General features: G+C 44.3%; 1 protein-coding gene across 3 annotated transcripts in view; it reads right to left on the bottom strand.

Annotated features, from left to right (window-relative positions):
- Positions 1-6,484: 6,484 nt before the first annotated feature.
- CFAP97D1 (CFAP97 domain containing 1) overlaps positions 6,485-20,320 on the bottom strand; it is a 146,675-nt gene continuing 132,839 nt past the window's right edge. For all 3 annotated transcript variants that reach the window (XM_063963571.1, XM_063963572.1, XM_063963570.1), the window contains 2 exons: positions 12,152-12,275; positions 6,485-6,600 (listed from right to left, as the gene is read on the bottom strand). In XM_063963571.1, coding sequence (XP_063819641.1) covers positions 6,583-6,600; positions 12,152-12,275 — 142 coding nt within the window. In that variant the 3' untranslated portion in view covers positions 6,485-6,582. The remainder of the gene's footprint in view (positions 6,601-12,151; positions 12,276-20,320) is intronic.

Raw genomic sequence — 20,320 nt, 5'->3', positions numbered from 1 at the left:
CCCCTTTACCCTTTTGAAATTTTTTAATTATTTTGTCTACTGTTTTATTGGAACAGAAAATAAGTGCACCGTACTATCTGTTCCTTGGCCCTCATTCCGAGTTGTTCGCTCGCAAGCTGCTTTTAGCAGCTTTACACACGCTAAGCCGCCGCCTACTGGGAGTGAATCTTAGCTTCTTAAAATTGCGAACGAAAGATTCTCAAAATTGCGATTACACACCTCTTAGCAGTTTCTGAGTAGCTTCAAACTTACTCGGCATCTGCGATCAGTTCAGTGCTTGTCATTCCTGGTTTGACGTCACAAACACACCCAGCGTTCGCCCAGACACTCCTCCGTTTCTCCAGCCACTCCCGCGTTTTTCCCAGAAACTGTAGCGTTTTTTAACACACTCCCATAAAACGCCCAGTTTCCGCCCAGAAACACCCACTTCCTGTCAATCACATTACGATCACCAGAACAAAGAAAAAACCGTGAGTAAAATTCCTAACTGCATAGCAAATTTACTTGGTGCAGTCGCACTGCAGACATTGCGCATGCGCACTAAGCGGAAAATCGCTGCGATGCGAAAAAATTTACTGAGCGAACAACTCGGAATGAGGGCCCTTATGTGCTGATTGGTGACTGCAATTCCAAAACACTGCACAAAATATATAATTTAAATTAACCTAAAATAGATTTATTACTTGGCAAGATACTGTTTGTGCCGGAGTATATTTCAGGACATTATACTGCAGATTATGATTTACAGAGCACACGGTAGGTGTCACTGTTGAACTGATCTCTTTTGAACTAATGCATCTGTGCTCTACAGACTAATGAAGGAAAATATAATATGAAATTGATTGAAAGCTATGCCATGTAGCAATGTATTAGAACCACAAGTAGCTGGAGTGCATGTTTTAATGAAAGTTACTTAAACCAAAATATAGTCATAAGTGTTATACTTAGAGCTTAAGTTCCTTATTATCATTTGTCATGTTCTGTAACCATAATTGCATGTGTATATTGGCTGTGTAATTAAATCACTGCTAAAAAAAAAAAAAAACCCTTGAGGGAGCAGCTATTTGAAATACATGTAAATGGAATTTCAGACATGTTGGTAATATGTTTAGTATGCTATAGGTAAATTACAGCATATGTATTTTTTTTAAACCTATGTAAAAATGGATAGTCGGGAAATAGGAAGACGCAGTTCCACTGACACCGGCAGCCAATCCCCATCCGACATTCTGTATGGTTGCTCAATAGACAGCCCATCAACTGCAGCATTAACATACTTTTGCAGTAGTGGCTGTTACTGCTTAGTGACCACCTCTGAATAAGGGGGTAATTCAGAGTTGATCACAGCAGCAAATTTGTTAGCAATTGGGCAAAACCATGTGCACTGCAGGGGGGGCAGATATAACATATGCAGAGAGAGTTAGATTTGGGTGGATTATTTTGTTTCTGTGCAGGGTAAATACTGGCTGCTTTACTTTTACACTGCAATTTAGATTTCAGTTTGAATACACCCCACCCAAATCTAACGCTCTCTGCACGTAACATCTGCCCCCCCCCCCCCCCCCCCTGCAGTGCAAATGGTTTTGCCCAACTGCTAACAAATCTGATGCTGCGATCAACTCTGAATTAGGCCCAAGGTTCTATATTAGGTTATAGCAAATAAGATTTCATTATAATAGTAGGGTTATTTATATTTTATGATATACCAGATTAAAATAAAATTGTTAATTGATTTATACAAAAAACAAAATGTGTGGATGACACTGACAGTAGATCAGAGAGTACATTTACTAATTAATACTTTTCAAATCCACCTCGTTCTGTTTTGGCTGCTGAATTTAAAGAGGCAATAATATTAAATACAAAATAAACCTCTTTTTTATTTAATATTATTGCTGTTTTTAATCCAGCTTCTGAAGTGCCTTTCAAAATTGATGTATAGCTAATTTAACCCTAAATATAAACAGATGTGGATGTTTGAATTGATTGAAAATACAATTTGTAAAGTTGAAAAAAATCTTAAAAATGAGATAAAATTTTACTTATTTGTTCCAAGGATTGAATCTAGGACCTCTGTGCTTTATTGTCTGCTGTGCTCCTTACCTTGTATGCTATTGGAGACTGCACTGTTGGCTCGATCGCTCTCCCTGTTATCTAGTTATGTGTATTGTCTCCATTCCGTTTCTGTCTTCTCTGCTGTAACAAGCAGGGCTAGATCAATGGCCACGTTTGGGGCTGAAAATGATCAAGAGCCTACAGCTGGAAGCAGTGTATGTGGTGCTAGTGCTGTGGCCGTGTGGCTAGTGTCATAGAGGGCATATATAGCACCTCCCTCTTACTGCCTCCCATCCTATGGTTCATGCAATAAGTAAAGAAAGTGGAAAGTAGGAAATACATCCCACCCAGAAGTGGGAAGTTGTGTTAGCACGTAGGCCGAGTGTAGTAAGGGCCTGTTGGAGCAATTGAATATCAAATCATACTAGAGCCGAGTGTGTTCGGTTTCCTGGATACCGAACTCACACGAATTTTGCAGTTCTGAATGTATCCAAGTCCCAGCTTGGTTCTTCATGCCGGGCTCAGATCTATAAATGAGTAAAACACAGAGATCCTGATGTTGATCTCTGTACTTTGGTCTGGTAAGCTTCTTCTGCCAGATCCAATCAGCAGCCACTACCATGGCAGCTGTCTCTGATTGGATCCTACTTCATTTATGTTATTCCCTGATTATGGCTACTCTCCACTAGCACCTACGAGCTGTCTGTGCCCAGCAGCAGCACACACCTCATATTCCTGTGGCCCAAGGGGCCCTCTCTCCCTGCCAGCTCCACAGTGCTGCTGCTGGCAGTATCTTGGGGGATGGGGAGGGGAGTATCCTGGGGCCAGAGGGGAGTGAGCATCCTGGAGCCTGTCAGTGCTGCTTTCCCTGCATCTTGCTCCCACAGTGACATGCTGCTGGCTACTATAATGTAAGTATATGGGTACCTGCTGTTGCTATACTGTATTTGTAAATTTTGTATATGGGTACCTGCTGCTGCTGCTGCTGCTATATCTATATGGAAACTTGCTACTATAATGTGTATGTATATATGGTGACTTGCTGCTATAATGTGTATGTATAATTGTATATATGGTGACATCCTGTTATAATGTGTCTGTATATACAGTATGGTGACATGCTGTTATAATATGTCTGTATATATGGTGACATGCAGCTATAAAATGTATGTATGTATATATATATATATATATATATATATGATGACTTGCTGCTATAATGTGTATGTATGCATATATAGTGATATGCTGCAGCTGCTAAAGTTTAATGCATGTACTGTATATAGTGACATAGATATGCTATGTGAGTCATGTAACTAATGACGACCATCGATCATCAATGGTTTGCAATGATCGATGGTCTATGGCCTCTACATGTGATCAACCTGCAGTATAAGAAAGCGGCTCCAGTAAAGACAACATTCTCTGTTTTCAAAGAGAGCAGAGTGAGAATATATCGGAGCAGGGTACAGAACTAGGGTCTGCTCCGATATAGGGGTTTATTTTGAGACGGAGGCCAGGTGCTGCAGTCCATTCAGCCCAGTGATTAATTTGGGCCTGGTAATAAGCCCAGCTAGTTCCCAGAAATAGCCAGGAGTATATAACGCTTGTTAGCACACTGGAGGTTTATGGATCATTTGGTAACTTTCCTTTCCTCCAGCCATAATGTGGATATTTTGATCTGTACTTGTTGCATTCTTCTTTTTATTCTGGTTGACCCTAGCCTGTGGTCTTGTGCCTGCTGTTGTTTTGTTGTTTATCCAGTCTCATCCTCCCTCTGAGATGTTTTATCGATCTTGTTATTCTGTTCCATTGATCCGTTAGTTTGTTTAGTTGTTGTTACTAACCTTCCCATGTCTCTCTATTCTGTATTCTGTTCCTATCAACCCCATCTTGTCTCAGTGTAGTTTCTTTTCGAGATGGTATCAGATACAACACTCGGGATGCCGGCAGTCAGAATACCGACAGCGGCATCCCGACACTCAGGATCCCGACACCTAGTTAGTGAGTATACTTCCCTAATCCCTATCCTCCCTAACCCTCCCTCCTCGCAGCCTGAACCCAGCCCCCCCATCTGTCTAACCCTAACCCTCACTCCCTCGCTGCCTAACCGTAACTCCCCCCCCCCCGCAGCCTAACCCTAACCCATCCTCCACAGCCTAATGCGCAGCTGACCTAGTGCATACACATCGTATAGTGACATCATGCTGCGGCCGGCCCGTATATACTAGAGATGAGCGGGTTCGGTTCGTCAAGATACGAACCCCCCCGAACTTCACCTATTTTACACGGTTCCGAGGCAGCCTTGGATCTTCCCGCCTTGCTCGGTTAAACTGAGCGCGCCCGAACGTCATCATCCCGCTGTCGGATTCTCGCGAGATTCGTATTCTATATAAGGAGCCGTGTCGCCGCCATTTTTCACTCGTGCATTGGAGATGATAGAGGACGTGGCTGCGTTCTCTCAGTTTCTGTGTTCAGTGTGCTGCAAATATCTGTGCTCAATGTGCTGCAAATATCTGTGCTCAGTGTGCTGCAAATATCTGTGCTCAGTGTGCTGCAAATATCTACGTTCTCTGCCTGAAAAATGCTCCATATCTGTGCTGCATTGTAGTATATAGTAGGAGGACAGTGCAGAATTTTGCTGACCACCAGTATATATATAGCAGTACGGTACAGTAGTCCATTGCTCTACCTCTGTGTCGTCAAGTATACTATCCATATCTGTGCTGCATTGTAGTTGTGCGCAGTATTATAGTAGGAGGACAGTGCAGAATTTTGCTGACCACCAGTATATATAGCCGTACGGTACAGTAGTCCATTGCTCTACCTCTGTGTCGTCAAGTATACTATCCATCCATATCTGTGCTGCATTGTAGTTGTGCGCAGTATTATAGTAGGAGGACAGTGCAGAATTTTGCTGACCACCAGTATATATATAGCAGTACGGTACAGTAGTCCATTGCTCTACCTCTGTGTCGTCAAGTATACTATCCATATCTGTGCTGCATTGTAGTTGTGCGCAGTATTATAGTAGGAGGACAGTGCAGAATTTTGCTGACCACCAGTATATATATAGCCGTACGGTACAGTAGTCCATTGCTCTACCTCTGTGTCGTCAAGTATACTATCCATCCATACCTGTGCTGCATTGTAGTTGTGCACAGTATATAGTAGGAGGACAGTGCAGAATTTTGCTGACCACCAGTATATATATAGCAGTACGGTACAGTAGTCCATTGCTCTACCTCTGTGTCGTCAAGTATACTATCCATCCATACCTGTGCTGCATTGTAGTTGTGCGCAGTATTATAGTAGGAGGACAGTGCAGAATTTTGCTGACCACCAGTATATATATATAGCAGTACGGTACAGTAGTCCATTGCTCTACCTCTGTGTCGTCAAGTATACTATCCATATCTGTGCTGCATTGTAGTTGTGCGCAGTATTATAGTAGGAGGACAGTCCAGAATTTTGCTGACCACCAGTATATATATATATATATATATATATATATTATATATATATTTATCTTTGCATCATGTGCTGTTTGAGGACTATTTTTTTAAGTGCCATCCTGTCTGACACTGCAGTGCCACTCCTAGATGGGCCAGGTGTTTGTGTCGGCCACTTGGGTCGCTTAGCTTAGCCATCCAGTGACCTTGGTGCACCTCTTTTTTTCTTTGCATCATGTGCTGTTTGGGGACTATTTTTTTAAGTGCCATCCTGTCTGACACCGCAGTGCCACTCCTAGATGGGCCAGGTGTTTGTGCCGCCCACTTGGGTCGCTTAGCTTAGCCATCCAGCGACCTCGGTGCAAATTTTAGGACTAAAAATAATATTGTGAGGTGTTCAGAATAGACTGGAAATGAGTGGAAATTATTGTTATTGGGGTTAATAATACTATGGGATCAAAATGACCCCCAAATTCTATTATTTAAGCTGTTTTTGAGGGTTTTTTGTAAAAAAACACCCGAATCCAAAACACACCTGAATCCGACAAAAAATATTCAGGGAGGTTTTGCCAAAACGCGTCCGAATCCAAAACACGGCCGCGGAACCGAATCCAAAATCAAAACACAAAACCCGAAAAATTTCCGGTGCACATCACTAGTATATACAGTTTTGGATGATACATCCAAATTAAGCCGCATTCACAGCTGACGGCGGGGGCCGATAACGATGCACGGAACAGCGAAGCTGTTTCAGCACAAAAAAAAGTGCTGAAAAAGTCGGCTTATACTCGAGTATATACGGTACATAAAAATGCAAATAAAGTATTTCTAGAATGGCTATAATGCAGTACATGCTTTTATATAGTATCTAATATATTATGTTATACTGATTTCAATAATACTATACTACAGGACGGCATTAAGCTAAGTGTGTTTAAATCTGTAAAAGACTTTAGGAAAAGAAGGAGAAAACATGGTTTATTTCACAATGCACCTATTTTTATTTAACCTTGCTGCTAAGGATAAAGAGGAAAGTCAAGGTTCCTGGAAGTCACCGCGGTCTAAGAGATGGTTTTCATCTCATTCTTCTATCCTATACATAAAAAACAGAATATTATATAGTTAAAAGCTACACGACAGGTGGAAACAGAAATTACAATCAAACATATAATGGGAATGGCATTGAATCATTTTAATTTATATATGCATAAGGTACATTTGTAAAGATAAATTTGGCTTAGAATTATGATTTAACATAGCTTTTCTATATGTTCTAGATTTAAGAAAATAGAAATAAATAACTCTAAAAAGAACTGCCACTTTTAGAAAGAGCAGCTCCCATTCCTGTACTTGCATATAGGGGGTAATTCCAAGTTGATCGCAACAGGAAATTTTTTAGCAGTTGGGCAAAACCACATGTTGGTAATATGTTTAGTATGCTATAGGTAAATTACAGCATATGTATTTTTTTAAACCTATGTAAAAATGGATAGTCGGGAAATAGGAAGACGCAGTTCCACTGACACCGGCAGCCAATCACCATCCGACATTCTGTATGGTTGCTCAATAGACAGCCCATCAACTGCAGCATTAACATACTTTTGCAGTAGTGGCTGTTACTGCTTAGTGACCACCTCTGAATAAGGGGGTAATTCAGAGTTGATCACAGCAGCAAATTTGTTAGCAATTGGGCAAAACCATGTGCACTGCAGGGGGGGGGGGGGGGGGGGGCAGATATAACATTTGCAGAGAGAGTTAGATTTGGGTGGGTTATTTTGTTTCTGTGCAGGGTAAATACTGGCTGCTTTATTTTTACACTGCATTTTAGATTGCAGATTGAACTCACCACACCCAAATCTATCTCTCTCTGCACATGTTATAGCTGCCCCCCCTGCAGTGCACATGGTTTTGCCCAACTGCTAAAAAATTTCCTGCTGCGATCAACTTGGAATTACCCCCATAGTGGACTGTAGTGAAAACAGTAGGGCAGATGTATTAGCCTGGAGAAGGGATAAAGAAGTAATAAAGCAGTGATAAGCGCAAGGTGATAACACGCCAGCCAATCATTACAGATTTGAAAAATGACAGTTAGGTTCTGACTGGCTGGTGCGTTATCACCTTCAACTTATCATCACTGCTTTATCACTTCTTTATCCCTTCTCCAGGCTTAATACATTTGCCTCATTGAATCTAGTTAACATCCCTTTGAATTCCGTGGTCTTTCCAACCCCCATACGCAGGGCCGGCAACAGAAATCTTGGGGCCCCGTACAGTGATATCTCTATATATATTATGCATCTCCCTCTCTCCTTTATCTCACACACCCCACAGTCTGTCTCTCCCCAATGACTCCATGCTGCATTCCCGGCTCCCTAAGCCCATCCCAAAGCCCTGTATCCCCTCACCAATTCACTCTTACCCTGGAGAGGGACTCACCTGTGCTGCACTTCCCAGACCCGAACACCGCACAGCAGACCACACCAGAGGAGGCCGGTGTGGGGCACAGGAATCCTGGCCATCAGAGCTGCTGCCATGTCCTTTAACTGCCTGCAACAGAGCAGGACCCAGAAGAGCGGGCGCACAGTCACTATGTGTGAGAGGCTCCTGTCACTCTGAGGCTGCAACCACACCACCTCCAGCTCGCCGCCCTATTTAGACAAGATGGCTTACATCCCTGCAGGGCACTTATCAACATATACTTGGGACCCCTCTGATCCTTGGGGCCCGGTACAATTGTCCCCTTTGACTCCACCTGTCGCCGGTCCTGCCCATAAGTTATTCAACAGGGTCTCCCCATCCAATAAGGGAAGTGCAAAACAGATTTCTTCTCATTAATTCATATCAAAGAAACAAAGGAATACACAATGCTATCAGCTACTACTAATGGCAAGTACAGCTGGCAAGAGAACAGTGGGAGTGGATAAGGGAATGAATCACGCTACTGGACTGGGGGAACTTTTGCATTGGCTGGCATTATTTAAAAGTGGACTGAGGACTCTGCGCTGTGTAATCTGAAATTGTATAACCCTCGATATGTATCTATAGCTATGAGTGACCGGGTGAATAGAGTTAAGAAATGCAATTTAGCTTTAAAGTTGTTCAATGAATGTGAAAGATACATCGGCTACATTGTAGTATGAATATGTGCTTTAGGTATTTTATCGTGAAGTGTAAGAATATGGATGCACTTCTTAGCAAGATATCACACAGACTGAATGTGTTGTCCATTCGCTTTTCTTCAAAGTCTATTGAACCTGGCATACAGTATTATTGATGATGTCTTAGCTAGCTGGCCAGGAAAGTCTAATTGGCCTTAAACAAATTGATCCAAACAGAAACTGGAGTATTTATATTTAATTAATAATTGATAATAAATTGCCTTTATACAGTATGTGGCTTTTATTGCTGACCTTTCCGGGCTAGACTAGGTGTGCAAGAAGATGCTTTTTGTGACACTAGATTATTTTACATACTACAGTTACATTTTCATTGAAATAATTAAAAAGAGGGATATTGGATGGTGTGCGAGGAACCATTAAACTCAGACCAATAGACTCAAAATCTACAAGATCTGTTTGCAGTATTAATAGTTTTAAATATGTACATGTTATATATTAATAGGCTCATTAGAGGGGAAATATGGACCCAACATGGTTAATTAACACTGATGAGTTTACAGCACATGCAGATTACGTAGTTCATCCTAAGGCAATGTAGAAATAAGAACATTGACAATTGATCACTGTATTATCAACAGGGGGATCTGAACCAAAGTGGAAGGTCAATATAATATATTTTCTTCCTTAGTAATCTGGAGAACTTCTCCCTCTTCGGCATCTCCTTTATGGATTTGGATAATGCATCTAAGCTGCAATTCCCTGTTCTGCCAGTGCTGATCCACTGATCTGATCAGCCAACCAGGGAAGTATCTAGGCAGTTCCCAGGTCTTCCCATGCCTGGGTTGAGGGATCGGCAAAATCCAACTTGTTGAAAATACTCACTTTGCGAATTCCGACCCAAACATGATCGTAATCGGTGAGTCAGCAATTTTTAACAGGATTCTTCTGACCTACTGACAAATCAACGATCACCAGGTCAGCATTGGCAGAACGTGGAATCACAGCTTAGATGTAGAGCATTACTTTTCTTTTTTTGCAATCAAATTCAAATTCATACATTAAAGCTGGGAACACACTTCTTTGGGACCTTCCGCTGACCAACCCGTTCACCTGATCATTGGTTGCCTTTTGGGTCTCCTGGTTTTTAAACATGCTTAAAACCAGGAGACCTGACTACTGACCAGTCGACCAGTTTACAAGTGTGTAGGCTGCAGACATCGGAGCTGGCAACCAAACTCTGGTTCTGGCAGCTCTGCACACCGTCAGCGTGGCAGTGGTGCAGGATCTGGAGGGATACTGGCACGTCCACCGATGCTGCGGGAACTGGAGGATGTGGTGGTTATGGCGGCAGTTTATTGCAGTGGGTCTGGATCCTGGAGTATCTAATCCCTGTCAAACATTAATTCAGAATTAAGCAGACGTACTGTGGTGGCTTTTCCTGCTTCAAAATTGGCCAAGGCAAGCAATGTCATTGCCCTGCCATCTTGTGCAGGCTAAGATTTGCCAGAACGAGGCAGGGGCAGGCAGTCCAATGGTGGAGGAGGAGCTGAGAAGAGCTGCTGAAGACTGAAGATACTGGAGAAGCCCTGGTAGTGGCAGCCATGCAAAAAGAACTTAAAAGATCAATACCCCCCAAGTGAATGCTTATGGTCATTAGGTCGACAAGACTTAGGTCGACAGCTAATAGGTCGAACACTATTGGTCGACGTGCACTAAGTCGACATGATCATTAGGTCGACATGAACTAGGTCGACATGGAAAACGGTCGACATGAGTTTGTCAACATTTTTTCAATTTTTTAAAACTTTTTCATCCTTTTTACGATCCACGTGGACTACAATTGGGAACAGTAACCTGTGACGAGCGCAGTGACAGTGGAGCGAGGTGAGCCATGCGAGGGGACACAGTGCACTAATTGGGGTTCCCCGTCACTTTACGAAGAAAATGGCACCATAAATGACACCATAAAAAGTAAAAAAAAACTCATGTCGACCTTTTTACATGTCGACCTTGTTCTTGTCGACCTAATGACCATGTCGACCTAGTCATCCTGTCGACCCAGTGCATGTTGACCAATTATGGTCGACCTAATGATTGTCGACCTAAATCTTGTCGACCTAATGACCCATACCCCAAGTGAAGATGAAAGAAGGTGCCACTGCAGCAAGCCGTGGGGATACGCCGGCCACGAAAAGCACTTTCAGGCTACCACTGCCCCAGGTGAAGATAGAAAAGGATACCACCGCAAGCCCTGGGGAAGCAAAGGAGCTTACAGACCACCACCCCCAAAGATGAAGATGTAAGAAGGGGACGACGCCACAGCAAGCCCTGCGGAGGTAGCGGCCAGCAAAATAGCTTAAAAGCCACAGGCCCCTTCTCTCCCAGTTGAAGGTGCTGTATAATAAATTATTGCCACATTAGGTTCTTGTCCTTATGTTAATATTTTCCTTACAGGCAAACTACAGGTGCCAGTGGGCCATTATTGTCTGGGCATGCTGGCACTTGTGGTTCTCCAAGGCCAGCATGTTGCGGCTGCTTTGCTGGGACCTGTAGGCCACCCATGAAGAACAATATTATCATACCATAAATCCCACACCCACCATCATCAGGTATGCTGGGCATAGTCCTGGGTTTTCAGCCCAGATCTGGTTGTTGCTCAGGAGGGGGAAACCAGATTTATTTTTTGGGGCACCCACTTTCCAAGGAATTCCATCCCTGGGCTGACCAGTTTTGGGCCTGGTTAATATGATGGCAGGGGGACCCAACACTGAGTGTCCCAGTGTTATGGCATTATGCCCCTGGTTGGTTCAGCCTGGTGCTAGTTGTTGGAAAATAGGGGGACCCACACACTGGTTTTCCCCCCAAATTTCAATTACCAAATCAGGCTGAGGGGTCCAGTTGCTGGTTATTGATTTTTTTGCTGAGACTCCACATATTTATTTTTTTGTTTAAAAATTAAAATCCTCTGTCCCCATCCCCCATGATGTTAATAATTCTTCACCTCCCACCTTCACGATTGTTATGAATTAAATTCCTCTCTTTCCCACCACATATTAATCATTAACAAACTCCCCTTCCCCCACAGCCAAATGTATTTTTTCAGCAGATTGTTTCCGCAGACGCAAATTGGAGGTCTACTGAAAAATTGGACAAGTGTGTATGTGTGTGTGTGTGTGTGTGTGTGTGTGTGATTTGATATACATTGTAGAAGAACTGGGTTGTATCATTTAAAATTTGGTGGGGGGTTTGCGTTTTATGGTAAACTACAAAGATGGGGGGGGGGGGGGGGTTACTGAGAAGTACAATATGTACAAAAATAAATGCTGTTGGACATAAAACAAAGTGATCTAACAAAAATACAGCATACTAATAAAGTTGCAGAAAGATTGCTGACAGGTTCAGGCCAGCAGATATATTTGATAAATTCTGCAACCGACTCTTACTATGTCCTATGATCATTAATAAAACCTTTCATACTGTAGGTATTAATAGAACAATTATTTCAAAACACAGCAGTGAAATCACCTTCCACTCATCTTCCCATTTCTTGTGATCATAGCTTGGTTTGCTTTCTTCAATCCTCTTGTATATTTTCTGGTTCTCTGTAGTGATCCTCACAATGTCTTTGTTGCATTTCCTTCTACTAAGACTATGACACAGAAAATAAATGTATAATTGTAAAAAAGACAGTATATTTATTTAAATGGGATTTATAAAGCTTAAAAGACCACATCAAAATCTTCTACCATGACCTTGGTATCCTAACAGGATATATAGTCATGTGATGGAGTGGAGGTGTGGACCTGTCAGAGTGCATTTCTGATTTCTTGTTGATTTCAAATTAAAAAAACAGCGGTTTACTCTTTTACATTTAGATTCATTTTCTCTCTCTCTCTCTCTCTCTCTCTCTCTCTCTCTCTCTCTCTCTCTCTCTCCTCACCTCCCCTCTTTGCCTTTTCAATGGTTGTCTGGCACTGTTCAGTGCTGGCTTTGAGTGTGTCTCTCTCCTTGCTCTCCGTTGACTTTTCAGTGCGTCTCTCCCCTCGTCCTCTGCTGTCTTTTTCAATGTGTCCATCATTCAGTCACCAACTGAATGTTTCAATGTGTCTCCTCCACATTCCCTTAGGGCTTTTTTAATTTTCTCTCTCTGGACGGGATGTACTAAGGGTAAAATGTGGTCCAAACTACCATTTTTTGGAGGTTTGCTCCAATTCCCATATTTATCAATCCCCAGAAAACAAAAGTTTCCAGAGCTTTTACCCGATAGGCTACACCATCTATATATGGTGTTGCCTATAGAAACGTATGGGCACCTATCTGCAAATAATTATTATGAATTATTCATGCATTCTGAGTTCATAAACAACGCTCTGCATGAGGTAAGTGTTGGCATGACTCGCATGCAGTATGAAATGCATGATACATCCCGCCATCTATCCCCACTGGCTTTCTGTGGCTCTCTCTTTTTCTTTCTCTTTCTCAGAGGTCTATTCATAATGCAGAAATACAGGGCTTTTCTCAGCTTCAAGCCACTAATGGAGCAGATTACCGTGGAGAAGTTCCTGATTTCTCCAGTGGCCTCCCTGCTCCACGGCTGAATCGCATCATCCTAACCCTCTGTTCTACATTCTCCATGTACCCCATCTGTGTTACCCCTGTCTTTCTACCCCTCCCCTTTAGAATGTATGCTCTCACGAGCAGGGCCCTCTTCCCTCATGTGCTTATCCTTTCTTACTTTAATAATCTTCAACTGCATCAACTCCAGCAGTCTTCTGCCACCTGATACTTATTCCAGTGTCATCTGCTGATGTAACTATGTGTATTTACCCTGTACTTGTCCTATACTGTCATCAACTGTAAGTTGCTGTTTTCCTGTTTGATTATTTATGTACTCTGTAATTGGGCGCTGCGGAACCCTTGTGGTGCCATATAAATAAAGTATAATAATAATAATAATACTTTAGTATGGTGAGTGTGATTCATGAAGGAGCGGAAAGCTCAGCTTTCCACTTCTCCATGAAGTTCTAGTTCGCCATCTCAGGATGGCACAACCTGAACGGTGGTGCTGTAACTGCAGGGAAGCTCAATGCTTCCCTGCTCTCTTTCCGCACCTGGCGCTGGCTCCACTCCCCTGACCTTCCATTACCCTCTGCGGCCTTCCGGGAGGTCAGCAGGTCGGTGCATGCGCAGAAGTAACCTCCGGTTGACTCCAAGCACTGCAGAGGGGGACCGCCAGAGAAGAGAGCATTGCTGGAGCCCGGGACACTGCATCGCTTCACCGGAAGGGTGAGTATATATGAATTGCTACTTATAACAGCTATAAATTGCATTTAACCGATGCAATGTATAGTGATAAGTATCAATTCATTTTTCATTATTTTTGTTTTTATGAATAGACCCCTCAATCTCTCCATCCCATGCTGGCAATTTGATGAATGGCTTTTACAGTAAGTCACTCTCCTCATCCCTTGCCAACATTTCATTGTGTCTTTCTCCTCATCCTCTGTTGCTCATCATTAGAGTCTGTATGTTCTCTATCTTAGCAGTATGAGCTAAAAACTGCAGGGCTAATGGGGTTGTTTGTCCATTCTGTTACTGCAAAAGCTGGTCATTAATAAATAGGTGGAAGAAATAAATTGGAGCAAAATTGCCATATTGCCCATACATGCCAGGTTGTTATTGAACATGAACTGTACAAAAAAAATTACAATGTATAATAACATGTGTGGCACCATGTCGTGTACTCCCAGTTCAGAGTTGGACTGACTCATCAAGGTGTTGCCGGAATCTGCTGCCAGTCCATGTGTATGCTGGGTCAATGTTTGGAAGAAAACGGCTATCTGCACTAGCACCTACAATCAGTATCGTTGTGACATCAGAAATGTTGATTGTAATTGTGGGAGCTGGGTGCCTCTAAACATTGCCCCAGCATACACAGACTGGCAGCGGATCCCGGGAACACCTCAGTGAGCCAGTCAACTTCTGCGTCAGCTTGAAAATGTCATACCCCAAGAGCTTGGGCGGGAGCGAGTGTGGCATGACATCATTACATCTAGATGCGCACATACAATATGATTCTATTCTATTGGCTGTTAACACAGGGGAATTGGAGGCAGAGGTGGGAAGCTATAACGCGACTATCGTCTTCCCGGTCAGTATCAGTAACTGCATTCCTGCCCAGGCAGACGCTAATTAAATTTATAAATTCGTGTTTCAGGCTAATGGGTGGTCCAGTGCACCCCCAGACCACCCCCCAGTTTTGCCTATGCCCAAGAGGTATAGGTACACCTGGCTAGGAACCAGTGATCTACGATTGTGGCATATTTATTCACAATTGTATGATTGTTATTGGTCTGGAACTTAAGTAGTCTGAGTAAGACATATCCTGAGATACATAAGACAGAACATATGGTGGCAATACAATTTTTGTTGCACGCATATTTTCAGAAGCACATTCAGGTTGTAATTGCTTCCTACTCTCCATGCAAAACTACCTTAATAATATTAGAGAGGCGTGTGGCCCAGGGACGGACTAGGGTTAGCAGCCCTGGCATTGTAGTGTGCCGCATAAAAAGAAGGCATGGTCACAGCTCATGGGGGCTTGCTACGAGTCACGGGGGCCTAGCCTTTTGGCGCATACCTACAGTATAATGAGTAAGGAAAATTTGGCTCTTATGCATAGTTAAAATGTTTACATATTGGTGAAGTGTGATCCAGGCACATAAATGAAATTACAGTATCTTACTATCTGCTCTAACCAGATTCGCCAATTAAAATACCCAATGTTAGCAGGCAGATCATTAAGTGTCTCCTCAAAACAGTTGAAAAAGAAAATGATTGACACCTCAAATGGCACAGTACAAAAGTCACTGAAAGACAACGCTTAATAAATGACCCTTACACTACCTATGGTTAAACACTGTGCTCCCAACACCTTACTATCAAATATTAAACTTTTTTAGGGGGTTATTCAGTATGGATTGCAAATTTTGCTAAAAAGCAGAATTTGCAATCTGTTCTTTTGCCTGCTGGGGGCCACCCATCGCTGGGCAATGCCGTCCAGTATGCTAAATGGCAGCCACCAGCTGCGACCGCAATTTACATTGTGGTTGCAGCAGTTTTGGGCGACCCCCTGCAGCCGCAGCTAGGCTGCATATGCAGGCAGTAAGCCACCATTATTCCCATCGGAGCGGCAGCGTGTGACATCATGCAGCTGCCCCGCCCCCGTTTTCCGTGCGTCACCCCCGCAACGCTCCGTCACCAGCTCTGTCCACTCCACGAATACCTCTGCCTGTCAATCAGACAGAGGCGTTCGTACCCACTACGACCCGAATGCATTTGGCGGCCGCGCAGGCACAGGACGGTACTTGTGCGTGCGCACTGTCGCCGAGGATGAGGTTATTGCAGTCGCGTCGCTTAGCGATGCAACCTGAATAACCCCCGTAATACAGAAAAGAAAACAAGGTGCAATCTGTATGTTTCTGTTTCCAACACATAATATGCATATTGGTGAACAGACAGTTTTCTTGTGCAGACTGCTCTGCCCTGTAATGCTGAGATAAAAGAGGCAATCAAGTGGTTTGGTGCACATGACAGATAGGGGCTAGAAATCTAATTAAAATTGTTAGAAATTTTATTTTTCTCCAGTATGTGAAGAATTTAATAGAACAGTATTTATTCTGCAGCCAGAACTCAGCTTGCCCAGCTTATGGGGCACATTTATTACCATCCGCATCCAAGGATGCGGATGGCATGTAATAAATTTGCCCAAACTTGCACTGCGATAATTGATTACATCGCAGGGATGTATCAATTATCACATGCAGGGACAGAGCTCTTTTTTCGTAAAAAATATTCCGATGTCTTGCTGCGCATGCGCCACCCCCGTCGACATTGGCACTATTGCCGCCGCCTGGTTGAACCCCCATCGCGACTAATCCCTCCACGCCGCGGACCCCCCTTCCTCGCAGGATAATATACTTACCAGTCCAGGGAGCCGGTCCACGCTGCTCCTGCTCGGCTGCCGGGCACTGTGCACTGCGGTGACCCCCGGTGCTGAAAAGTGCTTTGCAGCGTCACTTTACTACACCGGTGTCACAGTGGGGGACCCGGCATCCAGCAGCGCTCACCGGAGCAGCAGACACCGGCTCCCTGGACTGGTAAGTATGTGGGGAGGTTTTTTTACTATTTTTTTTTTACACTTTGATCAGTCCATCGGACACATAGGGGTATATTTACTAAAATTTGTATTTTTCAGAATGAGCTTAAAGTTCAAACACGAATGACATCGAATGTGTAATTTTGCAACTTTTTGAATTTATTACGACTCATTTACTAAGCTGTCGTATTTTAAATTTTCGTGTTTTCCGATGTCGATGTCATTCGGATTTTTTGGCAGTGTTTTACGGGAGTGAATAGAAAAACACTGCCGACATTAAGACAATGAAACTCGGCCGGATCTGTGAGATCCGTGCAGGGTTTCATTGTGCATCTTTAAAAAAAATAAAAATAGTTTAAATTCGTTAAAAAAAATGCGTGGGGTCCCCCCTCCTAAGCAAAACCAACCTCGGGCTCTTTGAGCCGATCCTGGTTGAAAAAATATGAGGAAAAAAATGACTGGGGTTCCCCCATATTTAATCAACCTGCACCGGGCTCTGCGCCTGGTCCTGGTGCAAAAAATACGGGGGACAAAAAGCGTAGGGGTCCCCCATATTTTTTACACCAGCACTGGGCTCCACTAGTCAGAGAGATAATGCCACAGCCGGGGGACACTTTTATCTTGGTCCCTGCGGCCCTGGCATTAAATCACTAACTAGTCACCCCTGGCCGGGGTACCCTGGAGGAGTGGGGACCCCTTAAAGCAAGGGGTCCCCCCCCTCCAGCCACTCAAGGGCCAGGGGTGAAGCCCGAGGCTGTCCCCCCCATCCATGGGCTGCGGATGGGGGGCTGATAGCCAAGTGTAAAATAAAAGAATATTGTTTTCTGCACTAGAACTGTAAGTCCCTGCAAGCCTCCCCCGCAAGCTGGTACTTGGAGAACCACAAGTACCAGCATGCGGAGGTTAAACGGGCCCGCTGGTACCTATAGTTCTTCTGCAAAAAAAATACCCCAATAAAAACAGGACACACACACACCTTGAAAGTACAACTTTATTACATACATTCCGACACACACATACTTACCTATGTTCAGATGCCGACTCTGTCCAGGTCTCCACGTCGAATACAGGGTACCTGAAAATAAACTTATACTCTCCTACATCCAGTGTGTCCTGTCCTTTGTTTGTAATCCACGTACTTGGCAAAAAAACAAACCGCATACCCTGACCACGCACTGAAAGGGGACCCATGTTTTTTACACATGGGACCCCTTTCCCCATCTGCCGGAACCCCCCTAACTTCTGTCAAAGAGGGTCCCTTCAGCCAATCAGGGAGCGCCACTTCGTGGCACCCTCCTGATTGGCTGTGACCACCTGTAGTGTCAGTGAGGCTGTGCAGTGAAGATACAATGTAGCGCATAGGCGCTCCATTGTATCCAATGATGGGAACTTTGCGGTCAGCGGTTGACCGCGAGTAACCTTTTCTGGAAGTAACCTCGTACGCCGATTGCTGACAAGGTCAGCGGCTGCACTAAACACTCTTCCGGAGTACACACTGGAGGGGGGGAAACTTAGTTAAAATAAAGACAGTTTCTGCAAGGGCCTCCAAATTGCCTCTTTTTCCTGCCAGTATACGTACGGACTGTCTGACGTGCCTACTTGGATGCGGTCACTCATATAATCCTCCACCATTCTTTCAATGGTGACAGAATCATATGCAGTGACAGTAGACGACATGTCAGTAATCGTTGGCAGGTCCTTCAGTCCGGACCAGATGTCAGCACTCGCTCCAGACTGCCCTGCATCACCACCAGTGGGTGGGCTCGGAATTCTTAGCCTTTTCCTCGCACCCCCAGTTGTGGGAGAATGTGAAGGAGGAGCTGTTGACGGGTCACCTTCTGCTTGACTTGACAATTTTCTCACCAGCAGGTCTTTGAACCTCTGCAGAGAGATACAACGTAGGTTTTAAATCTAGGATCGAGCACGGTGGCCAAAATGTAGTGCTCTGATTTCAACAGATTGACCACCCGTGAATCCTGGTTAAGCGAATTAAGGGCTCCATCCACAAGTCCCACATGCCTAGCGGAATCGCTCTGTTTTAGCTCCTCCTTCAATGTCTACAGCTTCTTCTGCAAAAGCCTGATGAGGGGAATGACCTGACTCAGGCTGGCAGTGTCTGAACTGACTTCACGTGTGGCAAGTTCAAAGGGTTGCAGAACCTTGCACAACGTTGAAATCATTCTCCACTGCGCTTGAGTCAGGTGCATTCCCCCTCCTTTGCCTATATCGTGGGCAGATGTATAGGCTTGAATGGCCTTTTGCGGCTCCTCCATCCTCTGAAGCATATAGAGGGTTGAATTCCACCTCGTTACCACCTCTTGCTTCAGATGATGGCAGGGCAGGTTCAGGAGTGTTTGGTGGTGCTCCAGTCTTCGGCACGCGGTGGCTGAATGCCGAAAGTGGCCCGCAATTCTTCGGGCCACCGACAGCATCTCTTGCACGCCCCTGTCGTTTTTTAAATAATTCTGCACCACCAAATTCAATGTATGTGCAAAACATGGGACGTGCTGGAATTTGCCCAGATATAATGCACGCACAATATTGCTGGCGTTGTCCGATGTCACAAATCCCCAGGAGAGTCCAATTGGGGTAAGCCATTCTGCGATGATGTTCCTCAGTTTCCGTAAGAGGTTGTCAGCTGTGTGCCTCTTATGGAAAGCGGTGATACAAAGCGTAGCCTGCCTAGGAACGAGTTGGCATTTGCGAGATGCTGCTACTGGTGCCGCCGCTGCTGTTCTTGCTGCGGGAGGCAATACATCTACCCAGTGGGCTGTCACAGTCATATAGTCCTGAGTCTGCCCTGCTCCACTTGTCCACATGTCCGTGGTTAAGTGGACATTGGGTACAACTGCATTTTTTAGGACACTGGTGACTCTTTTTCTGAGGTCTGTGTACATTTTCGGTATCGCCTGTCTAGAGAAATGGAACCTAGATGGTATTTGGTACCGGGGACACAGTACCTCAATCAAGTCTCTAGTTGCCTCTGAATTAACGGTGGATACCGGAACCACGTTTCTCACCACCCAGGCTGACAAGACCTCAGTTATCCGCTTTGCAGCAGGATGACTGCTGTGATATTTCATCTTCCTCGCAAAGGACTGTTGGACAGTCAATTGCTTACTGGAAGTAGTACAAGTGGTCTTCCGACTTCCCCTCTGGGATGACGATCGACTCCCAGCAGCAACAACAGCAGCGCCAGCAGCAGTAGGCGTTACACTCAAGGATGCATCGGAGGAATCCCAGGCAGGAGAGGACTCGTCAGACTTGCCAGTGACATGGCCTGCAGGACTATTGGCTTTCCTGTGTAAGGTGGAAATTGACACTGAGGGAGTTGGTGGTGTGGTTTGCAGGAGCTTGGTTACAAGAGGAAGGGATTTAGTGGTCTGTGGACTGCTTCCGCTGTCATCCAAAGTTTTTGAACTTGTCACTGACTTCTGATGAATGCGGTCCAGGTGACGTATAAGGGAGGATGTTCCTAGGTGGTTAACGTCCTTACCCCTACTTATTACAGCTTGACAAAGGCAACACACGGCTTG

This window comes from Pseudophryne corroboree, chromosome 3 (assembly GCF_028390025.1).
Source record: "Pseudophryne corroboree isolate aPseCor3 chromosome 3, aPseCor3.hap2, whole genome shotgun sequence".
NCBI lineage: Eukaryota > Metazoa > Chordata > Amphibia > Anura > Myobatrachidae > Pseudophryne > Pseudophryne corroboree.
The sequence above is the reverse complement of the archived record's forward strand: the minus strand, read 5'-3'. Positions and strand labels throughout refer to the sequence as shown.